General features: G+C 36.6%; 2 protein-coding genes and 1 long non-coding RNA gene across 3 annotated transcripts; 2 read left to right on the top strand and 1 right to left on the bottom strand.

Annotated features, from left to right (window-relative positions):
• The first annotated feature begins 7,006 nt into the window (after positions 1 to 7,006).
• Positions 7,007 to 9,802, top strand: LOC110702129. The gene is made up of 3 exons (XR_002507448.1): positions 7,007 to 7,248; positions 8,115 to 8,210; positions 9,451 to 9,802. It is a non-coding gene; the product is annotated as an uncharacterized LOC110702129 (long non-coding RNA).
• Positions 9,803 to 15,301: 5,499 nt separating this feature from the next.
• On the top strand, positions 15,302 to 16,559 carry LOC110701865 (protein ACCELERATED CELL DEATH 6-like). The gene is made up of 2 exons (XM_021879473.1): positions 15,302 to 15,854; positions 16,009 to 16,559. The coding sequence occupies exons 1-2, from the start codon at positions 15,302 to 15,304 to the stop codon at positions 16,242 to 16,244; spliced, it is 789 nt and encodes a 262-aa protein (XP_021735165.1). The 3' UTR covers positions 16,245 to 16,559.
• Positions 16,560 to 19,850: 3,291 nt separating this feature from the next.
• LOC110702128 (protein ASPARTIC PROTEASE IN GUARD CELL 2-like) lies at positions 19,851 to 22,228 on the bottom strand. Its single transcript, XM_021879796.1, has one exon. It carries the CDS (start codon positions 22,040 to 22,042, stop codon positions 20,087 to 20,089), a length of 1,956 nt encoding a protein of 651 aa, XP_021735488.1. The 5' UTR covers positions 22,043 to 22,228; the 3' UTR covers positions 19,851 to 20,086.
• Between the last annotated feature and the right edge of the window lie 3,033 nt (positions 22,229 to 25,261).

Here is a 25,261-nt window from a genome sequence, read left to right as displayed (position 1 = left end):
ATTCACGAGACTTTTTCACATTTCACCTCGTTCGATAATCAATGACGTGAAATATATTCATCACTAGATTTTGATTTTGGGGAGACACAATTGGTCATCGCGCTTGGTTGAAAATATAGTGGCGCAAAGCTACCGTGTGCTAGATTATGAGTGAACGCCTCTAAGTAAGAATTCGGGCCAGAGCGACGCATGCGTCCGCCACCCGATTGCCGTCCTACAGTAGGGGCTTCGTACCCCAAGGGCTAAGCTCGCGCGGTGGATGCGGCGTGAGAGCTGCCTTGAAAAACAATTCCTACTTAGCGGTGGGTTGAATGCTTTGCTGAGGACTTAAATACGCGACGGGGTATTGTAAGTAATAGAGTGGCTTTGCTGTCATGATCCACTGAGATTCAGCCCTATGTCGCTTTGATTCGTCATTCCCCCCACCCTATTCCCTGAAAACACCAATATTTTGGGAAACGAGGTTAGAAGTGCTTCTTATATGCTAAAAAATGCTAAGTAGTGGATTAAGACAAGTCACAAAGCCAAAGTGTTGGGGTGTGAGATGAAGCAAGGGGGCGTGTGGCATGTGCACAAGACATATGCACCCAAGGATAAGGCATACAGACAACTAGCTTTGTCGTTTAAGCGCATGTCGTCGTTGCCTTAAGACATGAGGATTAAGGATGAATGAGATGGTTTTGGGCATTATCCATGACTCCCAAGGGCCTTTGGGAACCCATGGAAATACTTGGATGCATAATCTTGCCGGGTGAAAAAATGATGTACAGGATCCAACTCTGAAGGCTATAATACACGAATTCGGAGCAATTTAGTAGGTGTCGGGACCCGGTGTTAGAAATTCAAGGAATTGTACGGAATACATCCCGGGGTCATATGATGTTGTTTGGACCCATATAAAACCATAAGTCGACTACATAAAGGCCAAGTGGAAGCTTATAGCTAATACAAGGGTGTGAACGAAAACTAGTAAATTAGATTCTTGAAGGCAAATTGGATGGTTCCACCCAACCAATTGGACTTCCGGAGGGTATTACGGTCTATAGGTAGTGTCTCGGCAATTGTTGTTACCGGGTCAAAAAACTTCAAAAATTGACAAAATTAAAGGCTATAATACACACTTTTTGGCCAATTTCGGAGTTCTAGGACCCGGTGTTGAAAAGTCTCGAGATATCAAAGGATACATCCCAGGGTCATCTAATTTCGTTTGGAACCATATATGATCATTATATGTTGCTATAAATGTCTGTTGTAGCCTCGAGTTTATGAAATAGGTGCAGGTTTTAAACGGGTAATTTGACAGTTTGAAGGCATATTGGATGGTTTTACCCACCCAAATGGACTCTCGGGGTATATTGGGGTCCATGGGAAGCATCTCGTCAATTTTTGTTTCCGGGTCTGAAAAAGTGAAAAAATTGTCTAAAACTAAAGGCTATAATACACGATTTCGGGTCAGTTATTGATATTTTTTCAAAAATTGAACTAAATGGGTGGGGTGACTCATGGGGTTATATATGGTGGTTTGAAACCATAACACATTTATAAAGATGTCTATAAAGTACCAAGAATGAGTTATGTTTCTATTTTGAAATTCATGAAATTTTGAAATATAATGATGTCATAAAAGTAATTGAAGTGATATGACTTGACAATAATGATGTCATATGAATAGAATGATGTCATATGTATAACTATAATGATGTCATATGTATAAATAGAATGATTTCATATGTATAACTATAATGATGTCATACGTATAAATATAATGATGTCATAAAAGTATATTGAAGTGATAAGACTTGACAATAATGATGTCATATGAATAGAATGATGTCATATATATAACTATAATGATGTCATATGTACAAATATAATGATGTCATAAAAGTATATTGAAGTGATGTGACTTGGCAATTATTATGTCATATGAATCTAATAAGTGTAATGATGTCATATTATGTAATTATATTTACAATGATGTTATGACATAATATGATGGGACTTGACAATAGTAATGTCATATAAGGAAAATAGTGTCGTATAACCATTAATATTGGTGTGATGTGACTTGAAACTATGACTTGGAATTGGAAAAGAACACATGTTATATATGATGTAACTATGGATAGTCATACTACTATTCACATGTGTGTTGATTGATGTGCTTAATGATAGACTATGGATAATAATTATGCTACTATTCATGTTTGTAATCTAAATATCACATCTCATCTCATATTCCATCATTTATTAACACAAATTGTCCCTTTATCACCATGTCCTGAGGTTAATTGACACATTCTCGGTCCAAAACAACCCCAAACCTCGAAAGACGAGCATACGGGTAATATGGGATGTTTCAAAGTGTCGAAAATCTATCCCCCCTTCTTTTCCAAAGTGTTTCCTTATCTTCTGGGTCTACTTTAGCAACTTTCCCATTTTTCCCGATTATCGCCTTTTTCCCGTATTTTCCATTTTTGGGGCCTACAAAAATTATTTTTTGGAAAAAAAAGTGCCAAAATGAAGCTTAATACCCACTCTTTGGATTCCACCAAAAAAATGGGCGTTATTACAACATTTTCACAAGTTTTGACCATTATTGTGTTACTATTAGTCGGGTGTTCACTTCAATTTTACAAGGGGTACATTATAAAGCCCTTTAGGGGAATTGGGAAACTCAAGCTTGAAAATCTAAAATTTAGTTATATACAACTTCGGGGCCTGCTCTGGAGTTGAGGTAGGTTGTGTGCATTGCCAAACGCTAGTAGAATGCACACAAAAATCTCACCGGGGGCGAGGCGGAAATTATGACGGTATCATAGCTTCAATGTAACACCCTAGAAATTTCTTTCTTTTAAAATACCTGTTTTGACCTGTTTAAAACTCTAAATAGGAAAATAAAAGATATTACCGCCACTGTAAAAACGGCTAAGGCAACTATCAAAGACACATAGCGGAAGACTCTCTTTTAAATTATTTAAAATGACTCAACATAAATAGTCAACCAACCAAAGTAAAGTCAAACCAAAGTAAAATAAAGTCAAACCTACAATTTGGAAACATTATTGTATGCCCTTATCAAGACCAATCCAATTTAACCTTTACGTTAGTCTCGCAATAGAAATATCATAATATATTTAAAGCAATAACACATCATAAACTTATAGAAACTAGCATGATTCGCTCTTCACTCATGCCCATCATGAATATGCTTCATCACCTGAAAAACTTCTCTCTACTTGTTTTCGTTACTCTCCATTAAAAATGGGTCATCATAGGGCCAAGGTAAAGACAAGTCCAACAAACACATAATCAGCAAAGCTGCGTAAATAAGCGTAATTAAACACACTAACATGCTTTTACCTATCAACACACAACTTACCTCATTGCACCTGTTTTTAAGCACACAACATACAAAAAAACTTCTAAACTAAGTAACTAAATAATTTATTTAGTTTTGATTACACATCGAACAAATTTGCCCCTAACATGCCCCAATAAAGGGGTACTAACACGGTAGCTAACCGTGCCAATAATTTATTTAGTTTATTAATTGTTTTATTCTTATTTTTAATTAAGACTACTTTTCTATCCCAATTTCATGACACAAATTAGTTTCTCAAATTTCTTAGAAGTTTTATTGAATAGTCATCTCTCTGTGGATTCGACCCTATTTACCCTACTACATTGTTAGTTGGTTTTGTTGGGAATTTATTTTTGACATGTTTACGACACCCTATTAGTGGAGGAATTCCTGCGAGTAATAAAAAAGGAAAATACAGCATCCTGTACTCCCAGTAGAATTTATAGTCAAATATAAAGTCGCATAACTCCCCCCATATGTTCATACTCAAGGTATATACGTTCCAAGAGTTTTGGTGCGTTATCTCTTTCACTTTACGTTCTTTACATATTATTAAACTTGGTGATGACTATCAAATCATAATAACATCAAACATTATAATTATGCAAATAATTAAACACTCCAATTTAATTATTGAATAATTAGTGACCATATAATATTTAATGTTGAACCCCTTTTAAATCTACCTCGGTGTCAAAGACACCTTAAATGCTTAATGCGCAAAAATCCTATCCCTTTAAAAACACCTTATGCACTAAGGCACCAACATACAATTTATTCCTCGTGTACACAGACACTTACATAGCTCCTTTCTCATGCTTATAGCATCAATAAAAATTATATGAACCATAAAAAAATTCCCTATTAATATTCAGTCCAAATTAAACATTTAGTTTAATTAAACATGCATTCTATCATGCCATAAATAAAAGTGTGGTTCATAATCAACTTGTCAAACTATTATTTTCCGATCATTAATCCATCACAAATAAATCATGCTTCATAATTCAATCACCAATATCAACCTAATCACACTTTCCATTCATAATCTAGCATGATACTACTCGTAATCAAGTAATCACATCTAGCATGCTACTACATCATCAAAAATATACTAAGTATGCGAACGTACCTTGAATACGATCTTAATATCGCCACGACTAATAGAAATCACTCACTTCAAAGTTTCCTACAATTTAAAATAATAATAGAGCATTAAATCCTCTCTACACAAATTTCCGGCAATATATTCTCTTATTAAACCACTCATAATTTAATTAAATAAGCTGAAATTTAATTTAAAATCTCATACTTTAATCCCAATTGTTGAGTAATTAAAATTCCTTAAAGAAACTTGATTTTTAATATACTACCAAAAATTCCAGCATTATATATTAATAAAAACTTGCTGTAATTATGCTTTAAAACACTTAAATTAAAGGTTTAAACCACTCTAAATCATAATCCTTTAATAATAAATTACTTATGAATCTAGGGTTTCAAACTTAGGGCTTTTTAATTAGAATTAAAATTTGAAAATTAAATTACATACTACTTATAATCAAGCATCATAATATTATCATAAAACCCATATTTAACAATTAGATCTAAGGTTTAAACAAAAATTAAAAAGAAAGATTATTTTTTTTCGAAAGGGAAGAAGTCCAAAAAGCAGGCCGGCCACCACTGCCGGTTGCTGCTAGCCACTGGTGTTGCCGCCGTTGCCGACTGGTGCTGCTGGTGGTCGGCGGCCCACCGGTGGTGGTGGTGGTCGGAGGCCCACCGGTGGTTGTGGTGGCCGTCGATGGGGTTCCGAAACAAGGGGAAAGGGGAAAAAAGAAAGTAAGAAAAAGAGAAAAAAATAAAGGAGAAGAGAGAGAAAGTTTACCTTGGGTTTTCTCCACTCTAGGCAAAGTATAATTTGCCCAAGTGTTGAATATTTATACAGTTTCTCTAGAAACCCTTCTTACCCAAACTTCCCTTTTTTAATCTTTCCTGATCCTTTTCCTAATAAAGCTTTACTAAAATAAAACTTTCCTAAATTAAACCCCAACTTTAATAAAATAAATAATTAAATAAACTCTCCTTTTATAAAATATATCTAAACTTATTTAAAAATAAATAATTAAAATGTCATAAATAAAACATTTCAAATTATTTAAATACTCCACAAAATACTTATTTAAATAAAATACGTGTACAAAAATACAGGGTATTACATTCGAGGCCGGAAATGTTGACCAGGCCATTAGCTAGGAACGATGAAGGCGTGACATGTATCTATGAAGTCGATATTTCTCATCTTATCTTCGATTAATTGTCCCTCCGTTGACGTTGTGATTTATGTTAGTTAGGGTGTTTTCAACTATTTCTTGTAACGACTTTTTGTTATTTCAGGATACGTAGTTTAGGGATTCATTCGGCGAAGCAGTGGTACAACGCGACAAATATTCCTTGACGGGGAACCTATGTGAGTTTGGGGATTCCGGCAAATTCTTCCTATTACGTTTGTGGTTGTGGGGTTTCATGCTAGGAAAACCTTGGTGAACTAATGGAACTCTGTCTTTTGCCTTATTTTAGACGTCTACATAAGGTACCCGCGAACCGATGAGGATTTAGTGTTTCAAGGTGGATTGATGGCGGACTATAATAATCGGATACGAGCGAGGACGATTAGTATTCGTGACTAGTCCAATTCTTCACATTGTTGCATGAAATCATCGTAGTAGTGAGTCTAGCCTGAGTTAATGATTGGAATTGTTTTTTTTCACATCTTACGGTGCTAGTTGAGGGATTTTGACAAATTCTTGCAGCCATATTTGTGGTTGTCGATTGTACGCTCGGGATTTCTTGACACAGTGGTACGGAAAACGTGTGAGTAGTTATCGGTTTTTTTGGTTGGCGGGCTTCATGCTTGTGCATCAAACCGCACTCTGATAAACCTCTTTAATATTTGCTCCAAGTACGGTAAGTCTTGAGTGAGGTATGGTTTTCTATGTTTAATTCCTAATGACGGTATTTATGTCCATATAAATCTTTTGTTTCCGCCTGACATCCGTTTTTAGATGTTTGGTGGATCTTGTGGTTGGGTCCGTCCTCCAACCTCAATGGAAAAAACCAAATGTTGTTGGTCAGGTGTGTGGTCCCTAACTATTCCCCGAGATGCAGAATTTTGAGGGGGAATGGGCTTTTATTCATCGCAAACCCAATTAAGCGTTTTACGCTAAGCACGAACGACGTCCGTGTACGAGTTGACTTTCTCCGTCAAAAGGGAAAGCTCATGTATGCCGGTGTTGAATGAGGAGTGCTTCCTGGTTGATCCTGCCAGTAGCCCACTGGTAGAAAAAATGCTATTTGTAACACCCTATTACTAACTGGCGTAAGTTATGCTAGTTACTAAAACTCTTATAGTAACCGTCTAAGATGATGCCAGTTACTAATAATATGACATTAGTAACCGACATAGTAAATGTGGGTTACTAATAAGTTGTTTGTCAATGCATGAAGTTTTATTAGTAACCGGCTAAATAAATGTCGGTTACAAATATAAAGTCAAATAAACTTTGACAAAATATTTTATAAGTGGTTCACAAACGCCAGTTACAAATATTAAGTTAAATAAACTTTGATCAAATACTTTCTTATAACAATTCAGCTTTCATTTTTAAATTTTTTTTTTATTGAAGTTCAACAATCTCGCTCTATACTCAAATTTTTTTTATGATTTTTATTTTCAGTTTTCCCTGCTTTCGCTCCATGCCGCGCGACATTCTAGTTCTCCTTTCTCCTACCTAGCTTCTCCTCCAAGGATTCAATCAGAATTGCTTTTTGTTCATGAAGAATATCTTGAAATTCAGCTGAAGTGGTTTAATCGAGTTTTAAAGGTGCGTATCTTCGAATTAGGGTGCTTGTAATTAGCCCTTTTCTAATTAATTCTATAAGAACCCTAAAATTCGAATCAAAATTTTCAAATCAAATTGGAGGATTAAAGACCTAATTAAAAACGAAAAAAATTAGGTTTCATGAATAATTTTGATTTAATTAAAAAAGTTGCATTCTTAATTGTTGGGGTTGTTATGCTGTTGTGTGTTTAAACTCAAGGTTAGAGAACTTGTTACATTTTTGGAAGGCCTCGGTGGTGGCCAGTTCAAGTAAGCTATTGAAATATCATTGGACATTGTGAAACTTTTTCTTTTCATAGTGATTAAAAAGTTTTATTTTTGTTGTACATTAGTACTCCATTATTAAAGAATGTCGTATTGGTTTTGTCGAGATTTTGGAGCTTTTGTTGATCTGAGACGTATTGGAATTGATCTTTTGATTTGTGTTATTTTGGATATTATTTCTCTAGCTATTATATTGTAGAATGTTTTTATGTATAGGATTGTTATTGAATTTGAGGAAGTGTTCCAAATAAGATCAGATAGTTTGTGACCTTTCTGCATAGTCATATGCCTGCAATATAATATGATAGTATGGTTTTATCTATCTTACCCCAAAATGTTATGTAGTTGGACGATTTGAAGTTGTCTATCTTATATTGAAGTTCAATATTCTTGTGATTCACTATTTTATCAAATATCTTTAACTAAGTTTAACTTTGAAAAATATGATATTATTAAGACAACCGGAAGAAGAAGGTATGAAATTAGTTTGATTGACTTCAGTATATCGTTATTGGTATTTTTTATCTTTTATTTTTCAAGGTGCTTTGGTTATTCTGATTGAGCTTGGGTATCATGTGTTGCAGAATATGGAAACTTCAAGTCTTGTAGCGTTCGTGAATGGACAATCAGTTCAATGATTGACGGGGAAATCAATTGATCATCAACTCATCATCATTAAGGTTCACCACCAACTTGTCCACTTACCAATTATGTTAAAATTATTAGTATTTCAGAGAGTAGTAAAATCAGTACTTGCAGACATAATGAACAACTTTGGGGATATTTTGGTATGTCATGTGAGCTCCTCTAATGTGTTTGGGTGTGGTGTGTTGTCTTATGGCATGCTCTTTTTTGAAGTCTGATATCATGGTATATATCTCCTACTAGCTATTTCCTTTAAGGGATGGTGTGAGGGTTGTGAATTTGAATAATTTTCAGTATATTATTTATTTGTTGATTGTGTTCCTATTTTATCCCGGGTATATAGTTGTGGTAAAGGTTTTTAAATATCCTTTTAGGCATATTATAATTAATTGATGCGTGGGTTAAATATTTTTTTTTGGGAACAATATCATACTCTCTTGTAACTTTTCCATGTCACTTGACTTTCATCATAAGCTATAGAGGCAAAGATTTAAAATTAGCTCTTTGGTTTCCGTTGATAGTATCATATATATTTTGTCACAATAGGCGGTTCAATTGTAATGAAAGCTTACATTAAAATTAAGTATGTGCGGGATCTTTAAACGATTGGTAAAAGAAGGGTTGACCACCAACAACTTATTTTACCATTTTTCTTCTTATAAAATGTATATATATAGCAATGTATATTATGTGCACGCATTTAGGTATTTTGATAGTAGATTCAAAAGTATTGGACTTGATTTACTGATTTCCATCACGCATTGGACTCACTTACTAACTTTCTCAACCTTTCTAATGCTTCTTTTAATTACACATAGTACCCTTAGGCTTAGTTAAGGTGTCAAAGCTGAATCAAATTTTTCTTAATGTTATTATCTAAAGGCTATTACGGGGATATAATAGGTCATTTTTCTTTATGTGCAATCATGTAGAGGCTCTTTTCATATCATGTGCATGCTTCATCATTGTATGAGGAAAGAAATCAATGTCAATGGCTAATATTTCTCATAGTATGTTTTTGAAATTTTATCTCTTATTGTGACCAAATCTGAATTGTTCTTAAGCTAATTATGTTCCATTACATATTGACAACTTTAGGTAAGAGGTGATACTTCACCTTATGATATTGTTGTTAATTCTACTTCCTCTGGAGTACTCTTAGTAGGATTCTAGTTGAATTTACAAGGTGTAAGTATTCTACTTCAATATTTGTTGAGGTGCAGATTGTATGATGATATCTTTGTTACTTTAATTTGATTAATTATTTGCCTACAGATTCAAGCTAATGGTTTCGAAGGACCAATACTATTCAGTATAGCAACAAACTATGGAGTGGCTACGAGTCTCTTATGGTGAATCAATTGTCCGGTCAAATTCCAAAGTTTATTGGGAATATCATAGCAACTCACTTGTTTGTATGACTCTTGTGAGAGACATGTTTGTAACTTACAAGTAAATATATCATTTTCTAGCTATATTATAGATTAGATGATTTATATGTAAATTTCATTTAACTTGGGCCTTATATGGTTCAGATTGATAATCATTATTGTATTTAGTATAAAAATCAATTATTTATAGTGTTTCACATACAAAAAAATGCAGTGTAGGAGGGGGTGGTGGCAGTAGGGGCGTTTGCTACTGCGGCCATTTTTTTTAATAATATAAAAGATTATTCGTAACCGGCGTTAGGCTATGCTAGTTACAAATAATACCCTATTTGTAACCGGCATAATTTAATGCCAGTTACGAATAGTATGCTTCTAACTTGAAAAATAGACTAGTACATTATTAGTAACTAACATTAGCCAGTTACGAATAATTTTCACTAGTTGTAACGGTGGCATTCGCAACGAACAATGCCAGTTACAAAAAATTAATTTCGCCAGTTACAAATAGCATTTTTTCTACTAGTGGTCATATTCTCGTCTCAAAGATTAAGCCATGCATGTGTAAGTATGAACTCATTCAGATTGTGAAACTACGAATAGCTCATTAAATTAGTTATAGTTTGTTTAATGGTATTTGCTACTCAGATAACCGTAGTAATTCAAGAGATAATACGTGAGACAAAATCTGACATTTGGAAGAGATGCATTTATTAGATAAAAGGTCAACGCGGGCTCTACACGTTACTCTAATGATTCATGATAACTCGACGAATCGCACGGCTTTTGCGTTGGCGACGCATCATTCAATTTTTTTCCCTATCAACTTTCGATGGTAGGATACTGGAATACCGACACGGTCACTTTTGGGTTGACCTAGGCAAGGCTGTCGACCACCCCGCATAGGCGCGCAAGGTCTTCGGGATCCCACTTGCCCACACGATATAGTGCGTGCTCGATTCTAGAAGAACGAGCCAAGTGAGGCTAGAGTTGCTCACTATCATGTCTAAGGCTTGTAAGGTTATTAGGCATGAACCCTGAGTACTTAGCCCATGGTGCTAGCAAAGCCTTGGTCGGCTAAGCCTTGGGCCATGGCTGGCGCATGCGCACGTGCACCAGAAGAACCTCTGAGTATTTGGTTGAGCAAAACTCCATAACAACCTTTGATACTTATTTAGGGGACTTATTACGACCCTAAAAGATCATACATGACTATAGGGCCCAGGTTGGGTTCGAGCATCGGGCTTGAGAGCCCATTATTGTGTTATTTTCAGTTAGGTGTTCACTAGTATTTCATGACTAGATCAGATCAAAATAAAGCACTTTAGGGGGCGCGTGATCACTCAAGGGGTCAGTGGCTGACCTTATGGTGGCCTTCTGGCTAGGGGCCTTGGGCATAGTCTTGGACATAGGATAGACTATGGAGACTATAGCACACTTGGATGGCTATGGTGGACGATCGATAGGACAAATCGACTCGATAGTCCCGAATAGGACATAAGCGGGGTGACCAACGAAGGTTGAGGGCTTAGTACGGTGCATGCTAGCTAGGTGGTGCGTGGTTTGACTAAGGGATGCTCTTGGAATCATGTTGGGATGTCTCTATGGTGGTAACCGCAGTGGCTCCGGCATGGAGGAATGAGTGCAGCCTGGGTCAACGATGACTATGGTGCCTCCGAGGGAACCATGGACTTGCGTGGCCATACGCTTGATGATAAGGAACAACCTTGGCTTGTAGATAGTCTACCCAAAGCTTTCCCGGTGGACTATTTATATAAGGGACTCCTTGACAGTTAGGCTTAGTCATTGTGGTTACATGCGGTTGCCTTAAATCTAGGGATTGGATGAGTAGTGGGGATAGTGGGCGGTTGAGGTAACCACCCACGTTGCACCACTCTCCCTAAATTGTTGGGACGGTTAAGCTGACGTGGCACGTGGCTAAGTATGGTTCCTAAAATATCGGACCATGATGTTTGTGAGTTGACTAACGATTATCTTGACAACGGTCAAACAGGAATGCGGTTAAGCCAATACAAAGACGATACCTGCTATAAAATAGGAACACCAAAGTAGTGGGGTGTAACCATGAACGTGGGTAGTTATTATCAGAGGATAATGCCACGTCATGTGGCAGTTACTTCACTCACTTAGTGGCCTTAGAAAATAGGAACACTAGGGGAGTGGGCGGTTACACTTATCAGGCTGTTGAGCGCCACCTATGCACACTGATGCATGATCTTAAAATGTAGGAACATGGCATAGTGGGGTGTGGCGGTTACCAAGCAGTTATGGGAGCATCTTGAACATGGATAAACTCCCCATGTACGTGGATGACAGACTATAGTCGTATCACCTAATCAAAAGTAATTCCTAAAAGCACTAACTAATAATAGATAGGGAAGTAGGGTCGAATCCACAAAGAAACGGGTCTTTCTATTCCTAATTAATTCAAGCAATCTAAATTATAAAGTAACCAAAATATTGTAATCAAAGGAAACTAAACTAAGAAGATTAAGAGTAAGGAGAAAACAATGAATAAAAGGCCTAGGGTATAGGTTCACCAATAAATAACATTCCAGGGTAAAACATAATAATCAATCATCAATGCATAATTAATCAGATTATAAAGGGCTTTCGCTACGTATTATAATCACACAATTAATTTACCGGTATTTATAAATTAACCTGCCTATTGAAACTAAACCTAAACATCAATTCTCATCTCCCGAATCTCGAATCAATATTGTTAAACTCATGCATAAAAGATCTGCGCAAATCTAGTCACAGAGCATTAAATCAATCAATAGGAAATTAGTCTAGCATTGACAATCGATAACAATAAATTACCCCTTCATATTATTTAAGGATCCCATAAACCCTAGAAATAGAACTACTCACACATAATTAAATCTAAACTAATCAAAATAATAAAACAAGACATGATCAAAAGAATAAAATAAATAACTAAGATTAAGAGAAAAGAAATCGTTACCAAAGAAATCTGGAATTAAGAATAGAGTTAAGAACAAAGTATTAGAGAGAGAGAAACTAATCTAAAAGCTAAGTAGAGAGAGAAAATCTAAGAAATAATTAAGAAAGAGTTAAAAAGAAGCTCCTAAACTCGCTAAACGGAGAAGTATTTATATTAAGCAAGAATCCTAAACTAAAATAAACTTAAACGATGCTAATCGTCTCCTAATAATAACACCCGCCCGATCGGGCGCGCTTTTTTCTCATCAGGTACGTTTCTCGCGCCCGGCCGGGCGTGAGTTCGGGCGCCGACCTTGCTTCCCCCGCCCAGCCGGGCGCGCCTTCGGGCGGTAGCTCCTTTGGCCGGGCGACACTCTTGGGCCACTCTTTGGACTTCGATTGAGCTCCAATTCTTCGGGCCAATCTGGATTTCCTCTTCGGGTCTTGAATACTCGGTCCAATTTCCCCGGTATCACATCACTTCAATATACTTCCAAGTAGTGGGCAGTTATTCTCAAGTCACATCACTTCAATATACTTGTGCCCGCATCAAAGTATTTGTCGTCACAATCCCCGAACACCCGTACTCCATCTCCCGGATAGACGTGAGTGCTCCTGAGACATAATTGTCTGCTTTTGTTGCTTTGTGCTCACAAGCCCCTTTTTCGCTCAATGCTAGCGTTCTAGCCGCGAAAAGGCTAGAGCGCGCCGCACGTTTCGGGGCCCAAACTCCCGGACCGTGTCACAAGGCCTAGCCTAGGATGCATCGGAGTCGTACACTCCAATTTTCTATCACCCTTCAATTCGAATTAGCAAATGCGATGTCTCCTTGCATAATATGGATTCCAAACATTAGCTGTTGAGGACTCGTAGGACCCTTAGTTTGTTCGCCCTTAGGGGCGGAAAAACCGTTGCGACCTCAGGTCAGACGGGGCTACCCGCTGAGTTTAAGCATATCAATGAGCAGAGGAAAAGAAACTTACAAGGATTCCCCTAGTAACGGAGAACGAATCGGGAACAACCCAACTTTAAAATCGGGCTGCTTCGTCGTCCGAATTGTAGCTAATATTCAAATGAGAACTTTGAAGGCCGAAGAGGGGAAAGGTTCCATGTGAACGACACTTGCACATGGGTTAGTCGATCCTAAGAGACGGGGGAAGCATGTTTGATAGCGCGTTTTGCACGAGCTTCGAAAGGGAATCTAGTTAAAATTCCTGAACCGGGACATGGCGGTTGACGGCAACGTTAGGAAGTCCGGAGACGTCGACAGGGGCCTTGGGAAGAGTTATCTTTTCTGTTTAATAGTCTGCCCACCCTGAAATCGGCTCAGCCTAAGGTAAGGTCCAGCGGCTGGAAGAGCACCTCACGTTTTGTGGTGTTCGGTGCGCCCCCATCGGCCCTTAAAAATCCGGAGGATCGAGTACCGACCACGCCCGGTCGTACTCATAAACGCATTAGGTCTCCAAGGTGAACAACCTCTGGTCGATGGAACAATTTTAGGTAAGGGAAGTCGGAAAAATGGATCCGTAAGTTCAGGAAAAGGATTGGCTTTTAGGACTGGGCACGGGGGTCCCAGTCCTAAACTCGTCGGCTGTCGGCAGACTGCTCGAGCTGCTTCCGTGGCGAGAGCGGGTCGCCGCGTGCTGGCCAGGGGGACGGACTGGGAACAGTCCTTTCTAGGGCCTTCCCTGGGCGTCGAACAGTCAACTCAGAACTGGTACAGACAAGGGGAGTGGTAATTCAACCTAGTACGAGAGGAACCGTTGATTCACACAGTTGGTCATCGCGCTTAGTTGAAAAGCCAGTGGCGCGAAGCTACCGTGTGTTGGATTATGACTGAACGTCTCTAAGTTAGAATCCAGGCCAGAAGCGACACATGCGCCGCCGCCCGATTGCCGTCCTACAGTAGGGGCTTCGCCCCCAAGAGCACGTGTCGTAGGCTAAGCTCGCGCGGTGTATTGTAAGTGTTAGAGTGGCCTTGCTGCCATGATCCACTAGATTTAGCCCTATGTCGCTTCGATTCGTCCCCCCCCCCCACCCTATTCAATTCCCTAAAAACACCTATATTTTGGAAAGGTTAGTAGTGCTTCTTATATGCTAAAAAAATGCTAAGTAGTGGATTGAGACAAGTCACAAAGCCAAAGTGTTGGGGTGTGCCATGTGACATGCACTTTAAGTTTGAGATTTTATGAAATCTAATCTTTGTGTTAAATTTTTTGATAAAATTATTCAACTATGTATGCAATTAAGATGTGTTGAAAAAACCAAAACAAAAACAACAAAAATAAGGGAACGAAATCCAATAATTGAGATTATCTCTCTCCTCTGTATCAGTCAGGCATGTTCTCTTCAGCTTAATTTCAGTTCAGTTCAGTTCACTTATCTTATTATCCCCCTCTTATAAAATATTCAGTTTAGTTCAGTTCAGTTCAGTTTAGCTCCAATAAGTTCAGTTGAGTTCAATTCAATTCAATTCAGTTCAGTTCAGCTCAGTCAGTCAATTAGAACAGGCCCATACTTTCATGCTCTACCCCTCCTTTTAAATAAAGCATGATTTCCTTGAAATTTTCACATGTATGTTCAAATTAAAATGTTTAATTTCAGTATTAGCCTTTTATCCTCCCCATCACAATTCTCTGCCTTGTACATTATCAACTTCCATTTCTCATAATTTCTTCTCTGCCAAAACTCGGCTATACACTTGAGTTGGGTTTCAATTTCAAATTCTGGATTAAGAAACAAAAGTTAACTAGCCATTTAAGTATACGATGAAGAAAGAAATCTACCAGGCAGCAGCTACTGGAAATGTAGAGTTTCTCAAAGAAGCCAAGGCCAAAGACGTGGAAGCCGCGGCGGCTATCTACAGCGACGACGATCTCCTTGGGTTAACAAGCCAAGGTAATAACATCATCCATGTCGCTGCCCTATTTGGTCACCTTGAGTTCATCAAGGCTGCTTTGGAATGCTTTGAACTCGCTGACCAAAGAGAGCTCATTTGCAAAACAAACTCCGATGGTGATACACCTCTCCATTTTGCTGCCAAACAACGTACTCAAGCACTAGCTGAGCTCCTTATTACCTCCTACCACCGCCTTTTCACTTCAGAGGATAAAGAGGGAGAAAATCAGATGATGGCAGCGGCGTCCCCCTGGAGGGTGCAAAATGTAGAGGGTAACACCCCGCTTCATGTGGCATTGATGAATGGAGGCAAAAGTATTCAAGTTGCTGCTTACTTGACTGAGGTTGGTCCTGAAGTGGCTGCCTACACTAACAATCTCAAACAAACTCCACTTCATCTCGCCGTTATGTATGACGCTAAAGGTGCGTACTTCCGATTTTAAAAAATTGAGAGGATGATAAGCAATTATGTGGTAGAAGATATAGACCGGAATACATTTCTCTTAATTAATTATGAATTTTATTTCTAATTTAGTGTTTAGTTTTTATTTTTAATCAGAAAACATATATGTTACAGGTACTGAAATGTCAGCGATACATATGATAAACTCGCTTAATAACCAAGGGGCAGCATTGTCTACCAAAAGTTTTAGTTTCGTACAAGAAAAGGAAGACATCTCACTATCCTTGGTAAGGTCGTTATTACAGACAAATAGTGAGGTATGTTGTTTATGTGATGCAGATGGGATGACCCCTCTACTTAAAGCTGCAGTTCGCTCTAATTTACTTGTTGTTAATGCCATAATCAATTGAGGTATGTGATCCAAAGGGCAAAAATGTGTTACATTACATAAGATTTCCGACTTTCTTAGATGCAAGGAGATTTTTGGAAAAGCCAGAAATTCCTGTGTTGCTCGTCAATAAGCAGGATCATGACGGGAACACACCAATGCATATAGCTATGATGAACCATGATTTCAGAATGGTGAAAGCTATGGTTGAACATAATGCTAATTTTTCCATAGAAAATAAGGAGGGTGTTTCTGCACAAACTCTTTTTGATCACTTTGTCATCAACAACAATCTGGATGTTTCAGCCGAAGCTCAAATTGAGTCAAAACTGAACAAGTTCCCTGACCTAGTGGTATGCAAAAATTTATATTTCTTACAGTTTTATTTTTCTCTATTTACGAACACCAATTTGATGAGATTTTGTGATTTAATATAAACATAGTCATTTGGGACGTTGCATAATTAAATTATCTTAATATATAATTTCTTGATATCAACTTTTTGATAATTAGAGATATTAATTATAAAAACATATCAACTTTTTTGAGGGAAATTAAAACATATCTACTTAATTTAAGAGGAAGTAACATTTCAAATAAATTAGTTGCAACATTTGGCTTTCAATGGTCTATACAACTATACGGTTTAGCTCTAAAAGTTGGTATTTTCCTACTACATGCATTGATAGATCTAATAAGTTTTTTTTTTTGTCAAAAATTACCTAATAAAACCCAAAGTTTATAAGAAACTACGTACTTAATAAAAATGATGTAAGAAACTACTTAATAGATAAAATGTTGTAACGCACTATCTAATAAAATGTTGATATAATTTTTAGGTGTGGGATGGTGCAAGGGGGCGTGTGGCATGTGCACAAGACATGTGCACCCAAGGATAAGGCATACAGACACCTAGTTTTGTCGTTTAAGGGCATGTCGTCGTTGCATTAAGACATGAGGATTAAGGATGAATGAGATGGTTCTGGGCATTATCCATGACTCCCAAGGGCATTTGGGAACCCATGGAAGTACTTGGATGCATAATATTTCCGGGTGAAAAAATGATGTACGGAAGCCAACTTTGAAGGCTATAATACACGAATTTGGAGCAATTTAGGAAGTGTCGGGACCTGGTGTAAAAAATTCACGGAATTGTACGGGATACATCTCGAGGTCATATGATGTTGTTTGGACCCATATAAGACCATAAGTCGGCTACATAAAGGCCCCGTGGAAGCTTATAGCCAATACAAGAGGCATGAACGGAAACTGGTAAATTAGATGCTTAGAGGCAATTTGGATGGTTCCACCCACCCAATTGGACTCCTGGAGGGTATAAGGGTCTATTAGTAGCTTCTTGGCAATTTTTGTTTTCGAGTTTAAAAAAGTCGAAAATTGACAAAATAAAGGTTATAATACACACTTTTTGACCAATTTCGGAGGTTTCCAGAGTCACATAATGTCGTTTGAAATCATATATGATCATTATATGTTGCCATAAAGGTCCGTGATAGCCTCGAGTTTATGAAATGGGTGCAAGTTGTAAACGAATAAATTGACAGTTTGAAAATATATTGGATGGTTTTACCCACCTAGTTGGACTCTCGAGGTGGATTGGGGTCTATGGGAAACATCTCGACAATTTTTGTTTCCGGGTCTAAAAGATGAAAAATTGTCAAAAATTGAAGGCTAAAATACACAATTTCGGGTCAATTTTTATGAACTGAATGCGTGGGGTGACTCATGGGGTCATATAAGGTGGTTTGAAACTATAACACACCTATAAAGATGTCTATAAAGTACCAATAATGAGTTATGTTCTTATTTTGAAATTCATGAAATTTTGAAATATAATGATGTCATAAAAGTATATTAAAGTTATGTGACTTGAGAATAATGATGTCATATGAATAGAATGATGTCATATGTATAAATATTATGATGTCATAGAAGTATATTGAAGTGATGTGACTTGACAAATATGAATCGAATAAGTGTAGATGTCATATAAGTGTAATGATATTATATTATGTAATTATATTTGCAATGATGTGATGTCATAATATAATGGGACTTGACAATAGTAACGTGGTATAAGGAAAATGGTGTCATATAACCATAATAGAAGTAGGAGTTAGCTGAAAAATGAATGGCTAATAGAGACATGAAAAGCAGAAAAGGGAAGGGTTGGAGTTGGGTCATCTTTAGTGTAAAAAATCAATGAAAAGAGGGGAAAAGTGAGTAGTACCTTTGCAGATAAAAAGTCTTTGGTTGAGAGGACTCTAATACAATACAAGCAGCTAAGTATGTAAATGCAGTTAAAGAGAGTTTACTCATGCTTTCACATGTACACACACAGCCTAGCCACAAACACATTTATTTGTGCTTCATCATTTCTAAAACCCCTTTTTCTTTTATTATTTGTACATTTCATTTCACTGTTATTTGATAATGAAAAGTGCTGCCAAAGATAGGAAGGTGCATGGTGCGTTTGGACAAACAACTACTCGTATGTCATTGTCGCCCATTTTTACATGTTTATTTGTATAATTAACTTTCTTAAATTACTTTCACTACTACTACTACTAACGCCTACGATCTACTTAAGATTATTGGTAGAAAACAAAAATGCGCGTGAAATTATGACATCAATGCACCGTGCTAGGCTAAACCTTCAATTTAAATGCTCTGATACAACTTGGGTAACCATTTTGAAAAATTATTATACGTCATACATAGTTATGTTAAATTAAAAAATCTAGCAAGAAAAACCTTTGGATTCTTACAGTTGGCCAAAAGGGTCACCCTTGTAAGTTGTAACCTGGAAAATGGTAATAATTGCATATTGTTTTGTTTGACTGTCTACTGCTATAATTAGCTTTTCCCACCCAAACCTTTTACTCTCTCTTTGAATATCACCTCTAAACATCAATAATTATTGATGACCCCACTATTATACTTCATGTTCTCTTTAATCTCAACACCAATTCTTGCACCTAAATAAATCCTTGTGTTAATTGTCATCCCTTTTTGGATCTTAAACTTGATTAATTAACAAAGTCTAAACATATACTACTATATGCAAGCTCACGTGTATACAGAGAGATTATCATACTATTACTGTATTACATATAATATATTGGTGTTATTTATCAATTACACTTATCAACATTGGCGGACTTGGCCTTATGCCTGGTGGGTCAAATGACTCACCAGGGCCCAAAATATTTTTTAAGTTTTTTTAAAAAAATAAATAAATAAATTATTTTCTAAGTTTTTTTTTTAAAAAAAAAATACTAATTTTGAACCTTTTGTTAATGTTGTTGGGTTTTTGATGAAATGTGAACCTAATGCTTGTACAAATTTTAATCTTGTCAATTATTAGTTTGTTAATTATTAGAGAGCTAAGCTTGTCATGTTGTCAATTATTAGCTTGTTAATTATTAGTTTGTTAATTTTAGTCTTGTCAATTTTAAGCTTGTTAATTATTAGTTAGTACTGTAATCTTGTCAATTTTCTATTTGGATGATCTTTGTAAATAATTTTTCTTGGGAATTTTGGTAAATTTTTTCTTTTACATATTTGATTATCAATTGTGACTCACCAGTCGGAAATTCCTGGGTCCGCCACTGCTTATCAATACAATCATAATCGATCATAGCAGTAACAAAAGTTGACTTGAAAAAGAGTAATAATATAGGCCAAAAATTTCAAAAAGAAAAAAAAAAAAACAACTTTACAAATGGGATCCTGTATTACTATTACTATTACTACTTAGTAGAGTTACTACTATACTATAGCAGTATGATGACTATAAAATTGGTAATTCAATCAATTGCTGGTTGTTGATAACTTCATAAACATTCAGCAGATATTAGGTCCGAATCCTACAAAACCATTGGAACCATCAATAGATATTTGAATACCCTCTTGTTGAATATTTCCTATGATGGACAGTCCTGAAGATGAAGGAGCAAAAGCGAAGCAAAACGTACCCGCTTCGTCTATAGGGATCAAGAAGTTCTTGGCCGGGAGGGTCAATATTGGCCCGTCCGTAAAGTAGAAAGATACGGTCGGGACTCGCACTGACCCGAACCCGGCCAAGTTATAGCATGTGTCGAAAATCAACACCCCTGAGGCCCGGGGAAGGTTGGCGGTTTGGGTCAAGAATGAGTCCCGAAAAGCTTGGTAGGCGGTGGTAGGAAACCTGGTCACGGCTGTGCCCGTGTCCATGACCACTCCGCCATCTCCTGACCCGGTGAGGTCAAACACACCTTCAGGGAGCGGGACTCGAACCCCGCCTACCCCGAGTCCCATCAGCCCTATGTAGTAGAAGCTAGGGGCCCGGGGACTGCGGACTAAGTTGATCCAAGCAGCCCCCACGGGCATAGCTTCTCGTCCAAATACTAGTGAGCCGGGGGTACCAGACCCCCGGCTCACTAGACAATAACTAAAGGCTCCACCAGTTTGACCCCCAAGTTGGCCTACAAAAGACATGGACCCACCACCTAACCCCAACAAACCAGCAGCCCCAACAAACATGCCTTGATTACTATGTCCACAACCCATAGCAACGTTCCTTACAACAGTCCCACCAATTGTGATGGTCTCGAATGCAAGGTTCCCCTTGGTGTAAGATCCGTCACTGTATAGCACCTCGTACCGGCATCGGTCCGCGTGGCTGCAACCCGAGTTTTGAATCCGACTACACACGGACGACGAGCACGAGACACCCGAATACGAGGCTGATTGGGCCGGGTTGAATACCGGGTCAGATTGTTTGTAACATAGTTTGCAAGGTTGGCATTGTACCCAAACAATGTCACTTCCTGAGTCAATGACAACATATTGTTTTCTTGGAGGACTTCCTACTCCTAACCTTATGAAGTACTCTCCACTCCCTTGATCCATACCCGAAACCACGTCCGACCCGAATGACTCCACCATCTTGTAATCATCCACACCACTAGTGTTAGCATTCGAAAGGCGGTGAATGAGGCCGGTAACTCGCTTGATGTCGCGCTGTATTCGGAGCGAGAATCGATGGGTGTGATCATGCTTGTGCTTGCCAGATGCTGATAGTTTATTGCTAAGCTTGTCCCTATGAATGAGATTGAACTTCAGGTTCAAACTTGAATTCTTATTGTTGTTGTTGTCATTGGATAATAATGTGACGGTCTTTTGTTCGTTAAATTTAGGAAGAGGATGATGATGATGATCGATATCTAATTTTGTAGGACGAGAATAATGCTTACTTTGAAGCTTATTGGAGGCTATTTCTTTAGGGACATTTAAGTGTTGGAAATTCGAGTAGGATGTCACACGATTGGTGGTTGTGTGGGTGGCCGCGACACCCGAAAGGCGGAGAAACACTAGTAGTGTGGCTGTGGCCACTACTTGAAGAGAAAAGGAGTTGATGGATAAACATGATATGGTACTAGTTTGAACTAGTCTTCTTTTGTGGAGTGTCATTTGGTTGCAATTATTATGTAGTATGTATGTGTGTGTGTTTTGTTTTGTGGGTTTAAAAGTGGGATAATTAGAAAGTGAAAAATGTGAGATTTTTGGGGGTGAAGAGTGGGAGGATTTATTGGTATTGGGTTTGGAGAAAAAATGAAATAGTGAAAAGCAATGCAAAGAAATGATTGTTGACTTTGATGGCCCATTGGTCTGTTTTATTTGGGTTAATATTGTTGTGTGATGGGGTATGATTAGGATAAAGTTGTATGATGTAAATTTACCAATCTTATTGTATTTTGTATGAGGTAGGTAGTATGTAGTAAAGAGGGCAGAGGAATTTTTAGTGAGCAGTGAAATCATCTTTGTTTGTCCTTTTTAGAAATAGGTGTGGTTGGAATTGAGTGATTGAGTATGAGACTGTATTTGTATTCACATTACTACAACTTACAACATCCCAAGTAGGGAATGTAGCCCCTCTTTTACGGGGCATCTACACGGAGACTATTGCATAGTGCATATTCATGGACGATGCTATGTTGTGACCAAGGCTTACGGGCATGTACATTTCATCGTTGTTTTGTAATTCCTTTGTTCATATATGTTTGTCTCATAGACGAATTGTACTTTATTAAGGCTTCAACTAAAATTTTGCTATTGAATAGAGTATATGTTTGCCTCATTATATATACTGTATATTTTCAAGTTTAATTTGTACGAGTGAGTGCATGGGGTAAACGATGAGGACATGTTACTATAAAAGAAAATAAGGCAATTTTTTTTTTTTTTTTAAAAAAAACAACCTATAAGTGAAATTTGGAGCAAACAATTAGGGAGTCGTAATAAGTGCTAATTGTGCTAGCTATTACCCTATGAGGCTATCACAAGTAAACTATTCAAAATATAGAACTCGGGCTCTTGAGGATTGAGGGAAAGGGATTATGGAGCCTCAATTAACTGGTAGCTAGAAATCAAATGTAGCTATAACATCAATATTAAGGTTTTAAGGTGAAATCCCTACCAACTACATTATCAATGTTATTGTGTTATCGGCTAATGTAAATTTCCTAAGTAGACATAAAATCTGTAGCTCATGCTTTTCCCATAAATAATTATATATCCCCAACTTCTAAAATCTCCCAACAACAAAAATTAAAAATAAAATAAAGGATTATGCATGCAGTATAATAGGATATAACTACATACTTGATAGGTTATGGAGAGTTAATGGAACATGAAAAGGTTAGAGAATACAATATACAGTAGCCTTTATAATAAGGTGCGCTTTAAAGCTAAGACATAGATAGGTAGACAAGCTAATTCCACTATACATGCTCGCATTAGTTTACCTTTCTATAAGCTTGTACGTATATTTTTAATTAATTCATGACTTTTCAAATTTAACCGCAACAATAAGCTATATTTTCTATAACTATGTGTTTTTAGTGTTGCTTTTACACTTCAGCAGCCTGCTTTGTGCTTAATTAATTAAATGTTGCTCCTTATGTCATACTTGCCTCACAAACTTAAATCGGGTCGCGTTCAGGTCAACCCGTATATTTAGATTTAACTTTTTAACCCATTTATCTAAACAAGTTACATTCGGGTTGAAGGTGTTCACCCGTGCATATGTTAACAAGTCAACCTGAAACCCATCCAACTTGTTTGCTAGCTCTATTTTTTTGTATATGTCTCCTTTCAGTGGCTAAGGGTCATCAATGCATTTATGTGACTAATTAATTGCTATATATAGTTCAAAAAAAACATTATATGACTCCAGAATTTGGATCCTACAATTGTGTGAGTTTTTAACATCGGGTCTCAAAAGCTCGATCTAAAATTGTTCCAATTTCATGTATTATAGTTTTCAAATGACATATTTTAGACACGAGAAAATTACGCATTGAGGTGCTTTTTGGTGTTCCCAAAGGGCCTCAAGAGGCTTACTTGGTGCCTGGAACAATCTCATTTATTCCTTGGTTCACCCTTATCATCATGTCTTAAGATATCTTATCTTGTCTTATCATTTATTACTTGGTGCCTTTACAACCCAATTAATGAGTTTATGAAGTTTGAAGAATGAGTTTGGTTGCAATAGAGGTTATATTAAAAATGTGTTGCAATGAAAGTCTATAGCAGCTAGAGAGGATCCAATCACCAACATGGAAAAATAAGGCAAGTGGAGGTGGTTTTGGTCCGTGGTGGGTAGTAGCAATAAAATAAGACGTACAACATAGTCACGCACTAGTTTGTATGCTAAATACGTGTGCATCAAGCTAAGACGATATTTTCTCATTTCCCATATATTTATCTATATATCTATCCCTTTTTATTTTAGTGGTTCAGAAACTTTCACCATCCAATCTCTTCTAACTTAAGTCAAGTTTAATTATTTGAAGAAACTACAATAAGATAACAAACGAAATTTACATGTAATTTCACTCTTTGAGCAATAATGTATGCACTTTCTTTGTGAAAATTTTAAGGTACATGCAACTGTACCGTGCTTGGTACAGATAAAATACACGAAAAAAAACATGTAGCTATTTTGTAAAGAACATACAATCGTTTTGTAAAGAACATATAGTTGTTTTTGTAAAGAACATCCAATTTTATTTTTTTTCATATCTAAAGAACATCTATAATATTAATAAAGAACATGATAATATTATGCAATGAACATTATCTATATATTTGCACCAAAAAACATTATCTATATATACCCACCATAATTTGAAGACAAAATTCAATGAACATTTCACAATAAGCAATGAAAAGTATGTCATAAATAAAAGTACATTACAATGACAATCAAATAACATAGACATATGTTCTTTTCACTCTTTTTTGGTGCAAATATGTTCTTTTCGCTCTACGTATATTTGATTACATTTTGATAATATATTCTTTTCACTCTAGGTATATGTTCATTACATTTAATAGTGTGTTCTTTTCAATATAGCTATATGTTCATTACTTTTCTATATCATGTTCTTTTCTACAAAACGACTGTACAATGCACCGTACAAGCGCCTATTAGGAACTAGCGATTGCTTTCTTTGTGATAATTAAAATACTTTGTAGCACTTTGATTCTTTTTACTATTTACTTATTATTAATTTTTGTTAACAAACTGTGATACTGAAAAATACAACAAATATGACCATTCCATTTAATAAAAGTCCAATTTTATCCAAAATCTATTCCCTATTATAAATTTCGATTTATTTCATTGATCAGCTTTCTTTATTTCATTTAGTAATAACCTTACTATAATTGTGTGCAGAAACATGAAGCCATTAGTCTCAAATAATATTTTCCAAACATCAATTTTATAATCTATACTAAATATAAAATATGAAAGTCAAAGTTTTGCAAAGTAGATTGAATTTGATCGAGAATGTAGTAATTTTATCTATGCAAATCCATCATTTGAAGAGAGATAACTCATGGTTCAATCAAAGAGGCGAGCTAGTTATATATATTTATTAAATATTAGTTTTGTTTATTTTATTTTTTTTGAGGACATATTAGTTTTGTTTATTAATAATAGTATAAGATACCAATTATACTTTAGTAGTT

Source organism: Chenopodium quinoa, unplaced genomic scaffold (assembly GCF_001683475.1).
Source record: "Chenopodium quinoa cultivar QQ74 unplaced genomic scaffold, ASM168347v1, whole genome shotgun sequence".
NCBI lineage: Eukaryota > Viridiplantae > Streptophyta > Magnoliopsida > Caryophyllales > Amaranthaceae > Chenopodium > Chenopodium quinoa.
Note: the sequence above shows the minus strand (reverse complement) of the source record. Positions and strands in the feature narration are given on the sequence as shown.

Coding starts and splice junctions, on each gene's coding strand:
- LOC110701865 (XM_021879473.1), top strand. CDS start 15,302: ATGAAGAAAGAAATCTACCAGGCAGCAGCTACTGGAAATGTAGAGTTT. Junction 15,855..16,008: donor CGTTATGTATGACGCTAAAG/GTGCGTACTTCC, acceptor TATATGTTACAG/GTACTGAAATGTCAGCGATA.
- LOC110702128 (XM_021879796.1), bottom strand. CDS start 22,042: ATGATTTCACTGCTCACTAAAAATTCCTCTGCCCTCTTTACTACATAC.